General features: G+C 40.3%; 1 protein-coding gene across 1 annotated transcript in view; it reads right to left on the reverse strand.

Moving 5' to 3' along the window:
* Window positions 1-18,167, reverse strand: part of crb2a (crumbs cell polarity complex component 2a) — a 38,581-nt gene that overhangs the window by 4,953 nt on the left and 15,461 nt on the right. The window contains exons 2-11 of the mRNA XM_066712920.1: window positions 17,419-18,120; window positions 13,075-13,270; window positions 12,224-12,363; window positions 11,701-11,883; window positions 9,772-9,885; window positions 3,482-4,432; window positions 2,517-3,073; window positions 1,889-2,054; window positions 654-1,518; window positions 68-184 (exon numbers count right to left, since the gene is read on the reverse strand). Of these exons, the coding sequence (XP_066569017.1) occupies window positions 68-184; window positions 654-1,518; window positions 1,889-2,054; window positions 2,517-3,073; window positions 3,482-4,432; window positions 9,772-9,885; window positions 11,701-11,883; window positions 12,224-12,363; window positions 13,075-13,270; window positions 17,419-18,120 (3,991 nt within the window). The remainder of the gene's footprint in view (window positions 1-67; window positions 185-653; window positions 1,519-1,888; window positions 2,055-2,516; window positions 3,074-3,481; window positions 4,433-9,771; window positions 9,886-11,700; window positions 11,884-12,223; window positions 12,364-13,074; window positions 13,271-17,418; window positions 18,121-18,167) is intronic.

An 18,167-nucleotide genomic window follows, 5' to 3' on the forward strand; every position in this document is an offset into this window, starting at 1 on the left:
TGCCAGGATAATCACTCTCTCATAAATATGCGTGGATGTTGTCAGACAGCTGCTTTGAGTCTCTTACCTTTGCCCTGTGAAGCCAGGAGTGCACGTACAGTTCGCCCCCCAAAGTCCATCGTTACAAATGCCATGATTTTGACACAGCACATCTTTCTCACACGCCAGTGGCGGATATGACCACCTGTTGTAAGACAAATATGAGAAATAGCACCTTGCAATAGCACCTTTTTATTTTGGTCTAAAACAGAGGAGATTACAAAAGTTTTTGATCCTGATTTTGACCCCATATTTCAGATCACCGTGGCTGACAGTTCACAAAGTGAAAGTTCTTCGTGTGTGTGCAGATGTTGGCTGAACTGGTTCAGAATCATAATGCCTTGGTTTTAGGCTAGATATTTTCTACTACTGGTCACCTCATCCTTGGTCTTTTTTTCCTTTCCATTCTATTATGTTAGATTAGGCACTTTCCTAAATATTTTTACGTTTAATATGTGTATCTGTGAAAACACTACGATATTTACACAAAACATGCTACTTTGACTTGAAAGAGTATTTTCATGTCACAAGTACTGATTTACCTTTTAAAAAATTAAGAGGTGGTGTGTTATATCAATTTTTTGCTCTATACATAACAGTGAAAGCAAACTTACTCGCAAAGATGACCGGTGTAGTCAGGAGAGCAGGTGCAGGTGTAGCTGTCTACTCCATCATTGCAAGTCCCTCCATTTGCACAGTGGTGATCAAGGCAGTCGTCAATATCCACAGCGCAGGTTCTTCCAGTGTACCCTGGATAGCACTCGCATTCGTAGGTTCCTGGGAAATTGCTACAGTTGCCGTAGAGGCAAGGACTTGACTGGCAGTCATCAATATCATACTGGCAATACTGGCCTTCCCAACCGAGTGAGCATCGGCACTCGAAGAAGTTAAACAAATCTTCACAAACACCATTGTTGAGGCATGGCTGGGAAGAGCAGACGGGGGACCCCATGCATCCCGTCTGGATTTCCTCCCCGCTGTGCTTGATAAACCTCGCCTGCTGAGGAGCCATGTCATTGTCAATGAAGGGAAGATGGACACCGCCCACCCTCACCCTTCCCAGGCAACCGGTAAAATTTTCAGCCAGTGACACCACAGACTCATTCAAGAAATTGAGGTTTCCTGCCACATCCAAACTGCTCGTGTTCTTTTCATCATCCACCACAATCATCCACTTTGAAGACCCGAGATAGGGTTCTGCCATTGACACCAGAACTTTGTGCCACAGGCCATCTGAAATAGGAAACTCACTGAACAACGAGAGGATTTCGAAGTTATTCCCAGTCCGAAGTTTTACAACCAGTGTTGAGTTATGCAAGCCAACACAGAACAACTCGACTCCATTGGTGGCACGAAGAAGCACAGCGTCTTCATCTCGGGTACGAACATCCAGAGAGATGCTAGTAATTGGCCGGCTGAGGGTCATGTTGGCAGTGTACTTAATAGGGGATTCCCCTTTAAAAGTTGCAGTGGTCACACCTGAAAAAGAAATTGAGGCAAATATTAGTTTCTAGGTTGAGGTCAAAGAGCAGGGGGGCAGCTACATATGCCTGCACGAATTTGTGACTTTAGTTTTATGGAACACCATGGACTCATTACTGTAATAAGACTCTATTATGTTATTATTATTATGTACAGTTTTTGACCATGATTTTACATATTTGACTTTGAAACTTGGGGACATTCATGGAGAGCTACTGTAGTCAAGCTTTAGTCTAGATATTCTTCTGTTTTTTCTGTACTTAGATTATTTTAAATTAATCAGAAAAATCACCATGTGTTGTTTGAATTAGCGGGTGGGTCAAGTTTTGATCTAGTCCTTAGTGAGAGAACAAAGATCAGCTCTTACATTCGTATCCATCAGGCAGATTGAGACACTGGCTGTTGGGGGGGCAGGGTTTGCTGCTACACCATACTCTTCTTTCACAGTTTCTGCCCGTGAAATTCTCAGGACAGGAGCAAACATAGTCGTTCCAAGTAACATTGCAGGTGCCTCCATTTTCACACGGTGTCGCCTTTAGAAAAATTAAAGAAACTGCATCAGATGAAAATGAAAATATCACAGAATGACACCAAAGAGATTTCATGTTTTACAGAACAACATTAAAAGCTGGGGTGGGAATGTGGTGGTTCTACAGCTGTGATTTAATGAGGTCAAACTGATGCTATCAAAACGAGATGTTAAGGAACAGACATGACCCCACATGCTTTCTTGAGACCTGACGGGGCTCTGTTCCATTTCTGGTTTCTCTTTAGTTTCATAAGGAACATAAAAGGAGTTTTGAAAGCTTATTGATCTAGATTACTTCTTCAAAGACGTTCGTGAACAACATGGACTGCTCTAGGGCAGTAAGGCATGCTGTTTATAATTTGATGGTCAAAGCCAAAGTAAGCCTCAAAATAGCATCTGCCTCTCTGTTGTCCTTTTCTTTCATCAAGGTGGTGCAGATATTTGCCTTTGTGAAAAGAACCCTTACCTGACAGGTGTCGTCACTGACGCAGCCCACTGTCACATCCTTGTCCTGCAGGATGCTGTATACCTCCGAGCTGCTGGAGCTGGCGTTCTCAAATGCCAAACGCGTGTTGTTGAGTCGCACATCCTGTAGGCATCCCTTGAAATAGCCTCCCCAAGGCTGTGTTTCATTTTCCCAGAGGAGACCTCCTACAAAGGCCAAATCCCCTGCCTGAACTTGAACATTAGGGACCACTTCCATCTGTATATTATCATGGGAAGTGCTGAAGCTAATGTTGCCATAATTAAATGTAACCATGAGCCATTGCTTTCCACCAGTAGTGCTGTACAGGGGGTTTACTGATAATGCCAAGGTGGAAAGTGTCTGCAAGTATATCCTGCCCATGTCTAGATACACGGTGAAGTATGCACTCTGGTCATTCCTGAGCTGGAACATTAAGCCACTCTCTTTTCGCGAACGCCAGAAAAATGAGACGTTAAAAGTGGATCCGTAGCTGTGGCTTACATTGAAGGAGGCATAACTCGATGAATCTTCTCGACTGAAAGTCAGTGGTGTGTATTCTGTCGGAATAAAAGAGAAAGAAAACAACGTTCAGGACAATGGTCTGGCATTCCAGATAGCTTTACAATGATCTATCCCTTGCTGAAAACCTGACCTCAGCAGCTTTGTTCCCAGGTCTTTTTCAACACTGACAGCTTGATTTATAGTTTTCCATTCTTAGTAGGATTTCAGTTGTATTTTCCTGGTGGCACCATTATTTTTACCAACAGAATATTTATTTAATATCAAAGGAAAATTTACTTGTAATACAGGATTTTGGCAACAAGAGTATTTGAGACTAGATGACTTGAATCACATAATTTCTGAAACTTGTTTTTATGTTTGATCATTCATGTGAAAAATATGAAATACAAAAACTAGGAAACCTGAATATGTAGTCTTGTTTTTAAAAGATTTTAAGTTCTTACCATCCAAGCAGCGTTCACCATGGAATGGGCGGGAACAGTGGCATTGAAAAGTGGACCATAGATCAACGCAGGTTCCGTTATTAAGACAGAGGTTGGGGGCACACAGTTCGGTTTTGTTGCAGCCCAGCTCCATGTCTGTAGCCAGGCCCTTAGAAATATCTTGGGGCAAGACCAGCAAGGAATCGATTAGAAGGTCCTCCATGCAACCAATAAAACCACTCTTGCTTCCTGTGTTGTTCAGGTAGAGTTCAGAGCCCACACCGCCAACAAAGGTTTTCTTGAAAGATCTAGGTGTTTTAAAAGATTGTTGTTCTGGGCCAATGTCCTTTGCTGTGCATATGTCACTGCCACAGTTAGGGTCTTTAAGGGTCACCACCAAATCCGTCCTTAAACGCACAGTCACCTCATGCCATTTTCCATCGTTTACCTGATGAGAGAGTTGTGCATGTAATGTAACTGTTTCCACACGTGATTTAACATGGATTTGACCCGAGATAAGTTCCAAGAACAGAAAATCCAGTTCATTACCCCTGTAAAATATAATCATATCAGGTAGGGTGGTTCGGAAGCGCAGGCTGATGCTAAGTCCCTCAGAGCCAACATCCCTCTTGCTTCTATTGCTCTCTGAAGCGTTGATAAGGATAAAGCCAACAGAGTTAAACGAGAAAGTTGTTGTGATGTTGCAGTATTGGCCATAGAAGCCTGGTGGACACTGACAAGTGTAGTCATGGTATCCTTCTACCAGTGTTGGCGTGCACGTGGCTCCATTTTGACATTCGTTTCCTGTGCAGCCCACCAACTGTATTTCACAGTCTCGACCACCCCAAGGGATGGCGTCTTTTTCTGCCAGTGGGCAGTGGCATTTGTGTTCTGCAATGCCATCCTCACACGTGCCACCGTTTTGACAGGGGTTACCCTCACATTCATCGATGTTGGTCTCACATCCAGCTCCTGAGGTAGAGAAAGAAAAGAAACGTTAGGTGGTAAAAGAAAAAAAAAAAGTAATATGACCACAACAAATTTTACAAAACAGAACCAACTCTAACCCTCTCAGGGGTTCATAGATCATGTTTAAGGGAAGTGACAGTTCCATTTCCTGTGAGAGTAATAACTTTTCAAACATCCAGGGACGTTTTAATAATATATAGTTGTACATTAAACAACATGAACAAGCAAATAAGCAAGTTACTTCTTACGTCACACATGTTTTCCTGAATAATGTTTTACAAGGACTTCCATTAGGAATGCCCTTCTTAACTTGATTAGTTTCCCTGTAAAGTTTCTCAATACCCATAGTGTGTGACAACCACAAGGACAGCAGGAAAACTGGCAAAACCCTCTTCCGATCTTCAAGATGAATTTGTGATGCAACATTTTGGCAACCTACAGTATATGCCGGAGTCAAAAACAGGCGAAATATATAACAATTGTGTATATTTGCTTTTACTTTTAAAAAATAAATAGACTTTCAGTTATGTTCTAGTTAATAATTAATTAAAAACAGCATTAATAATTACACAAAATGACAGTGAATGATGTTAAAAAATGTTTGGTCATCACAAAGTCATTATTTAAAGAAAGCTAACTTTGATCCTGTTTTAAGGGTCATGTTTTGTATAATAGTTGCTAAATGGATAACTTAGGAATGCAGTGTTCCTCCACACACTCTTGAACTTAATGGAGTTTAAAAGTCTTCAGTAATCCCCTTCTCACATCCTGGGCCCCTGAATTCTGACCCTACTCTCCTTTATGACAGAATTGAGCACCGAGTGACTGCGTTACAAATGATCGCAAGGTGACATAACACAGCCACGCAGCTATAATCAAGGTATGTCCAATTTGCTGCCCCACATAGTGCAGATGAAAGCTTACGCCTTGATTTCCAAGAATCTCAAGTTTCTAAGATGGCAGTTAGCATGAAAAAGCACAGGGGAGCCCCTATTGGTCATCATGCGCACAGCAGCTGTTTTCTCAGGTTAATGTAAGAGAAAGAGCCGCCTCTGGAGAGGCACCTCAATAAGGCAAGTACAGCTGGTACTCTATCCTTTGACCATAACTAATCCCTTCTCAATCCCGTTTTTCACCATTAAGTGACAGCCACAAACCTCACAGCAAGGGCAGTCCAAACGTATAAAGCTACCGCAGCGATCTGAAGGGCTCTTCTCCAGGTATGATAGATACATGTCAGACTGAAGCTAATAAGCATGACAACGGCCAGGGCTTGTTGGAAAAGATTACATAACCTGTCAGCTTTAAAGTGGTAGAGAGAGAAAACTTGAAAGTCATTTTTTATATTTTATTTGTGCTAATTACCGAGATTAAGATGGATGTTGGGCCTGTAATGCTTTCATTTCATTTAGCTATATACAGTATCTACATTGCTGATGTCAATTTTTGTGTGAGTGTATTTGATGAGTCATTTACTTTTCATTAAAGTTTTTAATTATGTTTGTTTATCAATTATTCATTTTCAGAGTTTGTTGAACACTGATTTGGCTATTCGAGAGATATAATGGTTATAATGGTCCATTGAATAATATAGAATCCACACTTTGCTTATTCCCTGTCTTAACTTAATGTTTATCTATACATACAATCCTCATGGTAACTCATGCAATTTTATATGATTGGTCTAGATAGTGATTTTAAAAAGAATGAGATAATCTACTAAATATTTTCATTTATGCCCAATGATTTGAAATATACACAAATATCCTTGTAATACAATACATCAGACACATGTGTTTGCTACTCCAGGTATTGAGAAACACAGGATATTCAATAATAATAATGTTGAAATGTTTTTGGAAGCAGCAGTCAAAACAGAGTAATGCTCGGACTGTAATCCTTTCCCCATGAAGTGCTCATCAAATCAATTACATAACTTAAAAAATCAAGCTGTCAAAAAACCATAAGTTTAAAGAATAGCCTGCTCAAATTCCTGTCCTGGCATGGCATGTACAGTTCATACCTCCTCCCCACACACACACACACACACACACACACACAAACGCGCCTTACAAGTTATGAATAAAAGTGATTAGTCAGTTACCTGATAGAAGGCAAATTCCGAACAAAATCACTTGCGATGGAAAAGGTTTCATTGTGCGTTCCCTGAAGACATTTGTGACATTGTCAGAATGGAGAAGTGGAAAAGGACAGAAGACAAGCTACGAGGAGAAGCCCAGCATGCCTGCTTTCCCTTAGTGCCAGTCAGGCAAAAGTGATTAGAGGTGAAACCAGCCAATACAGCTCGAGCCTCCCTCTTCAGCACAACTTGGACTGAGAGCTAATCCACATCTGACTGACTCCCTCCCAGCTGGCTCCTGTCAGCACTGACAACAGGAATGTTTGTCTAGAACGGAGTTCCACATGATATATCACTAATAATGCCTGGTACCGGCAGGCAGCTATGTAATGACTTTAGATGTAATTCAGGTTTGCTAGTCTGATCTTCACAGACCAAACAGATAGACAATACGCATCTTATTTTTGTGGAGGGTTTAGAGTTTCCTTACTTTCACGTTTTCAAGAGCAGGGAAAAGAAGAACACACGAGAAGTTAAGGTAATGCTGGAGAGCATAGGGAGAAAAAATTGCAGAGACTTCAGTATTGTGTTCTTCTGTTAAAAAGACTAAACAAAGCATGAAATGACAAGAGCTTTGGTTTGTGAGGGTTTATTTATAATAGATTTAGTTTTGTGACAACCCGAACCATCCAAGATTAATTATGCTGGCAAAACAGCTTTTTAAAGGCATGTTTTTTTTATTGGTATCCTCATGAAGTTCAATGCAGTAAGATGGAGTGCCTTCCTCACACACACGCACATGCACACACACACTCACACAAAACAAAAACCATGACCAAACAGACACACAAACAATACCAAATGATCAATTTTAACATCAAAGAACTGATGCATTTATTTATTATTTGCATTTAGATCTGTCTAGGACTTGGAAGGAGCATATGACCAATGGGAACAAACAGATGGTGAGGATTAGATCTACCCGTCTGCATTAGCCTAGAGTAGATAAGCAGTTTTTTGGATTGATAATGAGCTGTACTCCAGCAATGTTCAGTTTTTGTTTTTGTGTTTGTTTTTTAAACAGAGCATGCGAGGAAACAATACATACAGTATGTCCTCGTGCTGCCAAAGGAAAAAGGAAAAAGTCATCCCGTTTTTAATAGATTAAAATTGTGTAGAAGCTCTTTAAAAAACAAAGATAACAGAGGTTGAGCTAAGCAGTTGAGAGCTGGGCTGAAATGACAGAGAAAACACTGGGCTCCTGCAGAGCAGTTTTGGAAAACACTGGCCAGGGGCCTTGTGCAAATTTAATTAAAAACTTTCCATCCATAATATATTCATTAGTTACACAGTAGTACTTTGACAGTATTGATTTGTAATGTTTCGGGATGACTTGGATACTGTGGCAAAGATCCAAGACTATTAGCCCTAATTGTATAATGGGCAAGGGCTGGTGCTTGGTGCAGGCTAATGTACTGTTGTATTAAAACCAGGTCCTTTCCCTGTTATAAAAAAGGCCTCATAACACCAAGTAATGGGTATATAAGACAAGGCACAGTTTACAGATAGGGGTCTTGTTTATCATGGGATTGTATTGATGGTGGTGCTGTTGTGTAATTTTTAAGTGACCTACACAATCTTCTAGGCTTCTGCTGCTTATCAATTATATATCCTGGATATTTATGCTGCAGTCACAGGGGCTATGTTTAATGTGAATAAAAGGATTTGTGTTCAAGATAAATCAACTTAAAAGGTGGAAAAAAGTCGAACTGTTGTGTTCGGCACTTTTAATCACTGAAGAATTAGCAGAAGCACAAACTAAATATCCAGTTATTCTATACACCATAATGAAAATATATATTGCAGAAAGCCCTTCACCTACATGAATTTGATAAATAACGTTTGGTCAATAACTAAAAAAACATTTCATAGGCTGTTGGTAGATCATTTTAAGAATGCAGTGCCAGTGCAGAGTTTGCTGGTTGAATGAAGAAAGATTGAGAATTCCTGTATTCATCACGGTGGGAAGCGAAACTTGCATGCTATTGCATTTTCTCTTAGCCAAGCAACTTTAGTTCTGTGCAAGGCTACATGGGAGTGTCTGCAGAGGCATCTACCCTCCCACACTGGCGTTTTAATAAGTTACAATTAAATGCACAAGCAGCCTGGAATTGAAAAGGTTTGCTGGTGGCTGCTATGCTAAAAATGCCATTTTAAATCCTGAACATGTAACAATGAGCTAGACTTGTGCAGTAATTAAAGAACAATATTATTGTAGACTTCTACAGACCTGAAGACCCCTTCAGTTTTAAGTAGCTTTTCTCTAATCTTTTCCTCCCCAGCAAATGTAACCCAAAGAAATGGCATTTAACAGTCGACATATGGGAGGTGAAGCTGCTTTGTGTTTAATGCAATGCTGTGCTTCAGATAGCCTTTAGCCTTGACAAATTCAGACTGTATGCATTTAATTAGTTAATATCAATATTACTGGCATTTAATATATTCACTTAATTTCTCAAAACAATCAGTCTTATGTTGCACTGAAGTTGCACACTCTCCAGATGATTGTACTCATTTGAATGCATTGTTCAGTTCTGGTTTGTTGGTTTATAATTTTTCCTGTGAAAAGCATTTTGAAATAATAAAATATATATTGACCCTGGTAGCCATGGCACAGGGATTAATTGCTGAAGCAAAAGGGATTAGCAGCTAATTATTTCCTGAGAGCATCACTCATTTGCTCACAACTCGCTCACTTATTGAATTTGTGTACTTAACGCCCTAAAAAAACCTGTGTTTACTATTATAAAATACTTATCTATACTAAAGTATGTTTTGTGACTTCAAACGTAAAACAAACAACATGTAACGAGGATGTTAATTACAGGCAATCCGTTATGAATTATGATAAGAGAGCAGAGAATGACCAGCAGAGAAACTGGCCAGAGTCCCAGAGTGAATAAACCTGACTGTCTTCTCTCTCTTTCAAATGACCTCATATCATCAGTAAAGCAGTAGGTGTAAAAGAGGTTAATATATTCTGAGATTACACTGTTTGCAGTGCATCAGCTGTAAAGCCAGTAAACATGATCTACAATAGTAAGTTGTGATGTTTTTCAAAGGTCCTCATTGTTTCATTGTCAGTGGAGAAAGTTCATAGCGGCCAGAGAATAGCCAGTAAAATGTTGACAAAACTGAATGTATCCCCACCGTACAATGATTTGCATTACACTCATGTTTATATTATGCAATCTTTCATCACCTCTATATCCAGGCTCACAATGGCATGTATATCCATTGATCAGATCTTCACAGGTCCCTCCATTCTGACATGGCATGGAAGCGCACTCGTCAATATCCACTGAGCAGTTCTCCCCTGGAAATGTAAGTAATATGCATTAAAAAGAAGACAAAAGAAAATGGACAATTATTATAGATTGCGAATCTATACTGTATCGCTACTGCAGTACTCCAAGTTGTGTACAGAACACACTGCATGATTTGTAAATGTGTGACAGCAGAAATTATAACAACATGGCTTTGTTGCAAGAGGAATATGGCAAGCAAAAGTATAATTGAGATATGTTTAATTTCATGATTTAATTTAGAGATATCTGCAAATAATTTAAACATATCTTATTTAAAAGTACATTTAGAGATATCTTTAATTTATTTATAGATATCTCTAAATCATTGAGATATCTTCAAATGACTTCCTGTATGTAGCCCAAGGTTATCACTTCCTGTTCACTTGTTCATTCATTTCTATGTAACTGGATAGGGAAACAGGACGAGATAATCTCAGCCAACATACAGGAAGTCATTTGAAATCTTGAAATGATTTGCAGATATCTCTAATTGAACAGGAAGTAATTTGCAGATATTTTGAAATGATTTGCAGATATCTCTAAATGATTTAAAGATATCTGCAAATAATTTAGATATATCTCTAAATGATAATTTGACTTGCCATAATATGATTTTTTTCTGATTTCCATTTAAAGAGGAGGATATACAAAAGACAACATCCTGTATTGCACCCTTTGTCCACCGGAGGGCAGTTCTTAGATCAACAGATTCCCTAAGTATCTTCAGCATTCATAGTAGAAAGATGATTAAAAATGTCAAGGCTAATATGTGCTTGGAGAACTAGGCTGTTTGTGCAGCTGTGCTCATACTTTTGCTGAGACCAGTGGTATCAGAATTCATATAACAATTCTGTTTGGAGTAAAGAGTACCAGGTCAAACACAGACCCGTGGCCATGTCCGCTGATGAAGTCACAGCCAGAGCTGTGAGACCAAGATATGAGAGAAACAATCTAGGTGACTGACGCTCGCTAGTGGGATGAGGGTGGACTCTCAAGAATATAAGTACAGAGGACAGTGTGCGAGTGGGAGGAGGTCGCTCTCTATCTCACGGGGCTCTTAGCTGCTTAATGACCCAAGAAACCCTCCAGGGCTCTGCGTGACGACTCCACTCCGGGAGAGGACACTTCGTTCCACTCTCTCAAACATCTCTGAGTAGAGAGGTCCTCAGGATCTCCCATTTCTCATCATGTCAGTTTGCTGAATGGAGTTACATTTAATTTGCATGCCAATCCACTATAGTCTTGCACTCTGCATTGAAACTAACAGATTAGTTTTGTTTATTTCCTTTTTGTACAGTTTTAGACACCTCAATTTAAATCTTATGGCCTGGGTAGAAAGTTTCATATGGTTGTTTATTTATTTTCTCTCAGTCATTAATCTCAGTCCTGGAAGTATCCTGCTGGTCCATCTCTGACACTCCTGTGCTATAGGACCTAGCTGTCTGAGTAGAGCATTAGTATGTTTTCGATATAAAGTATTCACTTATTTTTCATCCTCTATGTATAAGTTTCGGCAGTTGTTTCAGCACACACTTGGGAATGCAGTTTATAACTTGGTAGGTAGCAGCTACTTTTGGTCTTTCTGTTCTAATACAGCCAACGCTGAGCAACCCCCTATGTTTCAAACCGTTTAGCCAGTTCAGACACCTCCCACCTTTGAATATCAACTGGTCAATCACAGATCACGTTGCATGGTTTTTAAATAACTCTGTGTATTGCAAATCTCCTTTCAATTAAAAACTGGAAATCACACTGATGATGTATTAGCTAATGTAAACGCATCGATGGGATGAATGTTTTAGTCCTAGTAGTCTTAGTCTCACCTGTAAACCCAGGCAGACAGTGACAGACGTAGCCTGCCGCCACCGAGTAGCTGAACTCCCGTGGGAAGTCGGGCAGTGTGCTGTAGTAGGCGTGTTGGGACCGCTCGTAGCACATGCCATGGTTTTCACATGGCTCTGCTGCACATTCGTTGATGTCTACTTCACAGTACTGCCCCTCATAACCTGGAATAACACCAAACACAAAAATGACTGATGTAAATTTTATCGTAACTTAGATTTTCTTTTTTGTTTTGTTTTTTTTCTTAATATTACTGCAGCATTGTAATATTTTATAAAAAGTCGCATGTAGGAGTTGAATTAAACTGATTACATTACTCGAAATAGGCTGATGTTTCCCTTTAATGGGAGGTTTACGTGCACTTATTTTGTGTAAGTCGCCCTAGATAAGGGTGTCAGCTAATAAATAAATAATAATAATAATGAGGGTTGGTTCAAAGACTTTTGCTTCCATTGTAATGCCACTGAAGGCTATGGTGTTTGGGTGGGTGTTAAGCAGCATTACCACTCCAGCAGAGGCAGCTGTAGAGTTTAACGCCGTCGATACAGGTGCCATCATTTTGGCAGGGATTGGATGCACACTCGGGAATATCAATCTCACAGTTATCCCCTTCAAACCCTGTATCAGCGCAGGAGCAGCCATACCTGCACAAATAAACATTAACACCAAAAAATGAATCAGAAGCCATCTTATAAAGTACATACATGAATACATACACTTCTCTGTGTGATCATCTGTTAATTGATCTGAAAGTATGTGTATATACATAATATGCAGAATCATCCGTTCACAAGATTCCATTTGTATACACATACATAATCTTAAAATCATGACCAATGTCAACTGTCTTTAGTCTCCTTAAAACATTGAGCACATCTGTGATGTTTACTTGCCCTTCACTATCCTCCAGTATGTTTTGTGTTCTGTGGATCCTGATATCTCTTTCAAGATGTGCATACCACATACGCAGTAATCAATCTGTGGTCTGCCTAAGGTTTTGTACTTGTAGTCCGTGCTCTTTTGGTCATGTTATCGATTTATTATTGGCTTTTGTACTTGTGCCCGGACACTGACACTCACTCAGTCTCCCTAGTTTTATTCTCGCTCTTATGTAATTACATTCCATTTTCTTAAGGAAAGCGGCAAAGCTTCACGTTGATTTGTACTCCAGTCGATATGCCGTGGATTGGCATATTTCTTGACCTTGAATTGTGAACAATTGTAAGAGAATAGATGTGTGAACCTTTATATATCATTTTAAAGCACACAGGCAATGTAATGATGAGATTTAGAGGTGGACTATTACAATTTCTTTGTTGGTTTGTTTCAGTGAAGTCTCCCTCAGAGATTCTTACCCATTCACCAGATCATGGCAGACACCTCCATTGTGGCAAGGTTCACTGGCACATTCATTGATGTCTACTTCACAGTCCAGTCCCTCGTAGCCCGCAAGGCACATACAGGTGTATCGCCCCACATAGTCTTGACAGGTGGCCCCATGCTGGCACGGGCTAGACTCGCACTCATTGATTTCCACTTCACAATTCACTCCTGTTATAAAAGACAGCGAAAAGGTTCAAGAAAAGAAATGTACATTTTACAAAGCAAGGATTACTACTCAAACAGTACCACCAGTTGCACTCAGGCTAAATTCATGCACAGTGTGGCTAGCGTGAGAAGCATATTAACAAGCTGCTCTGACTGTGGTTGTTTAATATACACATGTGCTCTTAGACGCTATTAACTAGGAATCTGTTTAAAGTGACCTCTGAACTCAGACTGCCATTAGGCATTTTTGAGGTGCCACCCAGACTCTTTGCTTTGGGTGTTCTTGAATAAAATAAAAAGAGTTAAGCTTTTACACTTTGTATATCCTACAGTACATTGCAGTGGGTCTAGTGGGAAATTAGATGATAGGTAATCCACATCAAATGGAGCTGGGCAATAGAACTAATTGCAAGGTCTATTAATGTTACATCAATCATCAAGTCTCAACCCAGTGGCCATTTAAAATTTGCATTTAAACATTGTATAATGCTCTGGTGTTGCTTAAATGAACAGGACCAGGCTCTCTTTGCATGATTTATTTATTTATTAAACTCCTGGAGAGGCTGTCCACCAGCAGCTGTCCAGCTTCATCACTGAGCCCCCTCTGCTTGACCCTTGCCGTCTGGTTTTCATCCTGCGCACACCACACACCTCTCTGCCATGAACTCCGTACTGCCCACACTGCATCCATCACTCCCCTAATACCTCTTGACCTTATCTCATGACACAGTTGACCACACTACCATCTTCTTCTCTCTGCCTGAGTTTAGGATTTTAGGCATTGCTCTTGCCTGGTTTTCTTTCTACCTCTCGGACTGCTGCTCTCAGTGATGGGGCTCTCTCTTAACCTTGTGCTCTTCCTGCAGGTGTTCCCCAGGGACAGTGCAAGGGCCACATTTTTTCTGTCTTTGCTCTCAATCTAGGTCATCTTATGTCTTTCCAAGACTTGTACCACTATTGGCAGCTTTCTGATTGACAGATCATTCGATTTTGGCCTTGCCTATCACTTGCAGTATGCATTGTCCTTGCATACAGCTTTTTCCATCACTCCACCTCCCTTGTCTTTCTTTACACCTCCTCTTGCCCTCTCCACTTATCTTTATTTGCCACTTGTTAACTTGTTTATAACCTCTCTTTACCCTCCCACCTGCTGTGTCCCCTTACCCCCTCCCCCACCCCCTGTAGTGAAACCACCTACCTGCAAACATAAAAACTCACATTGTACTGCCTGCACCTGTGGCTCCTGACACCTACCAAGATATAAACTATTATCACCAGTACAGGGCTAATTCAATAGATTGGGCAGAAACCAAGCCAACTCCAGAGTCATTGGACAGAGCACATGGTTAATCAGAAGGTTTGGGGAGAACTTGTTTATAATTATAAATGCCCTGTCTATCCACAACTGTATCCACAAAGGTTATCCTGCCATGTGACTGTTTTTCTGTGTTTCAGATTAAAAGCTAATAAGAGAACAGAGATTCTGTTTGGGGTCACCTAGAAATGTCCTTGTTTTTGAAAGAAAAGCCATTTTTTTGTCCAGTAAAATAACATCAAATTGATCAGAAATACAGTGTAGACATTGCTAATGATGTAAATGACTATTGTAGCTGGAAACGGCTGATTTGTAATGGAATATCTACATAGACGTACAGAGGCCCGTTATCAGCAACCATCAGTCCTGTGTTCCAATGGCACAATGGCACTCCAATGGCCAAGTTTATTATTTTAAAAGGCTAATTGATCATTAGAAAACCCTTTTACAATTTTGTTAGCACAGCTGAAAACTGTTGTGCTCATTAAAGAAGCAATACAACTGGCCTTCTTTAGACTAGTTGAGTATCTGGAGCATCAGCAATTGTGGGAAATGAAGGCTATTCCATGCGAGAAATTGCCAAGAAACTGAAGATCTCGTACAACGCTGTGTACTACTCCCTTCACAGAATAGTGCAAACTGGCTCTAACCAGAACAGAAAGAGGAGTGGGAGGCCCCGGTACACAACTGGGCAAAAGGACAAATTCATTGGAGTGTCTAGTTTGACAAACAGATGCCTCACAGGTCCTCAACAGGCAGGTTCATTAAATAGTCCCCGCAAAACACCAGTCTCAACGTCAACAGTGAAGAGGCAACTCCAGGATGCTGGCCTTCTAGGAAGAGTTGCAAAGAAAAAGCCATATCTCAGACTGGCCAATAAAAAGAAAAGATTAATATGGGCAAAAGAACACAGACACTGGACAGAGGAAGATTTGGAAAAAGTGTTATGGACAGACGAATCTAAGTTTGAGGTGTTTGGATCACAAAGAAGGACATTCGTGAGACGCAAACTGAATGAAAAGATGCTGGAGGAGTGCTTGATGCCATCTGTCAAGCATGGTGGAGGCAATGTGATGGTCTGGGGGTGCTTTGGTGGTGGTAAAGTGGGAGATTTATACAGGATAAAAGGATCTTGAAGAAGGAAGGCTATCACTCCATTTTGCAACGCCATGCCATACCCTGTGGACGGCGCTTGATTGGAGCCAATTTTGTCCTGCTACAGGAAAATGACCCAAAGCGCAGCTCCAAACTATGCAAGAACTATTTAGGGAAGATGCGGTCAGCTGGCATTCTGTATATAATGGAGTGGCCAACATAGTCACCGGATCTCAACCCTATTGAGCTGTTGTGGGAGCAGCTTGACTGTATGGTATGTAAGAAGTGCCCATCAAGCCAATCCAACATGTGGGAGGTGCTTCAGGAAGCATGGGGTGAAATCTCTTCAGATTACCTCAACAAATTGACAACTAGAATGCTAAAGGTCTGCAAGGCTGTAATTGCTGCAAATGGAGGATTCTTTGACGAAAGCAAAGTTTGAAGGACACAATTATTATTTCAATAACAAATAATTATTTCTAACCTTGTCAATGATTATATTTCCTTTTCATTTTGCTATATTTCCTATTCAAACTAATTTCATGTATGTTTTCATGGAAAACAAGGACATTTCTAAGTGACCCAAAACTTTTGAACGGTAGTGTATTTCTTTTCAAAATCATCAGGTCTTGAAGTGCATAAAGTGCTCTAAACAAGCAACTGGTTCAGCTCATGCTTTCATCAGCTAACCACATTCCCTACATTGGCTTCTTAAAAAAAGTTTAAGAGCTGTTTGAGACACTGAATGCAAAGATATGACACTGCTGAAAGTGTTATTTGTGAAGGAAGATAAACGGCAACACACAACACTACAAACATTATAGGGCTATTAAAACGCTTATCAAGCACCAGCTTCAAGATATATACCTAATCTCTGCTGGCGAATATCACTTTTGGAATTTCTGATAAGCAGTACTGAGAGAGACAGCATATTTTTATGTTTCGTTGACAATTTTTGTGCTGCTATTCCAGTAAGTGATCACAGGGAGACTGGCAATCTAGCCAGGCACTTGAGATATACTCTAAAAGAATGCAGTGCCATTGCATTCCCGAGTTATTAAGATAACAATAAAACCACTTGAAATACCACAGACGTACCAAGCTGAGAAAGAAAGAAAAGAGCAAGTTGAAATAGATTTATCAATCATCCACAAAAGGCTGATTAATGAGTTTGGAATTCCATCTGGTGGCACATATTTCTTTCACCTCTTAAAGATAAAAAATGTTTAATTAATTAAAGTATTACCTCCTGTTTAAAGTTTATTTTTCTATTCATTTACAGTAAACCACATGTATATATTTTTTACAGTGTCAACATCTCATGACTGGTATACCTATTACGGTAAAAGTAAGATATTTAAGAAACTTAAATTTAGATGACTTCTATTTTCCTGTTTTAATTATTGTATATTGATTACTTCCATTTAACTGGTATTCTTTAACAGAGTGTCCATTCCACTGTCAAACATAAGGTTTAAGACACCTTGGAGAACCTGGTCTAAATGAGACAAAATACAAGTCAATTCAGGTATACAAGTCAGTCAATTGTCTGTAAAATTGGTTACTGGTTATATTACCCAGGGAATGTACAGTAAGTTAGTTACCATGAAAGGAGATCAGATTCAATCCATAATGACTCGTCACAAGGAAGATACCTCTCAGTGGAGATTTAGAAAAATGTAATGTTGTGCAAAACATTCAACATTCTTGGAGAAAAAGGTGATGCAGGTTTTTCTCTTACCTGTGTATCCCAGCCGGCACTCGCACACGTATCGGTCTTTCTCGTTGATGCAGGTGCCGTTGTTCTCGCACGGCCTGGAGGCACACTCATTAATGTCGATCTCACAGTTGTTGCCCTGAAATCCCGGCACACAGAAGCAGTGGTACTCGTTCATACCATCCAGGCAGATCGCCCCGTTTTTACAGGGCATGGGCTCACATTCGTTGATGTTTTCTTCGCAGTAGTCCCCCCGAAAACCCGGGAGACACTGACACAGGTATCTGCCGTCCAAATCGATGCAGGTTCCATTATGATGGCAGGGTACGTCTGAGCAGTTGGTAATTCGGGCCAGGCAGTCGCTCCCTGTATAGCCGTTAGGACAGTGGCAAGTATATCCATTTACACCATCAACGCACTTCGTTTCATATCCAGTGCAGGGGTTGCTTTCACATTCATTGGTGTTAGTTGTGCAGTTTGGGCCTGTGAAGCCAACTGGACAGCTACAGATATACTCTGCACTGCCAGGTGTGCTGGTACAGTTACTGTACGCTGGGCAGACCTGCAGCGAACATGCGTCATACAGCTCCTCACAGTTTTTCCCCATATACTTGATTGGTTCATTGGCACAGTGGCAAAAATAGTCATCAATCATGTCCACACAAGTACCATTGTTCAGACAAGGAAAAGATGAGCATTTGTCTAGAGTTTCTGTGCAGAAGATCCCTGAGAAGAAAGAAAAAATGCAATGTAAGGCAAATGCAAATCCAAAT

Source organism: Amia ocellicauda, chromosome 9, assembly GCF_036373705.1.
Source record: "Amia ocellicauda isolate fAmiCal2 chromosome 9, fAmiCal2.hap1, whole genome shotgun sequence".
Lineage (NCBI taxonomy): Eukaryota > Metazoa > Chordata > Actinopteri > Amiiformes > Amiidae > Amia > Amia ocellicauda.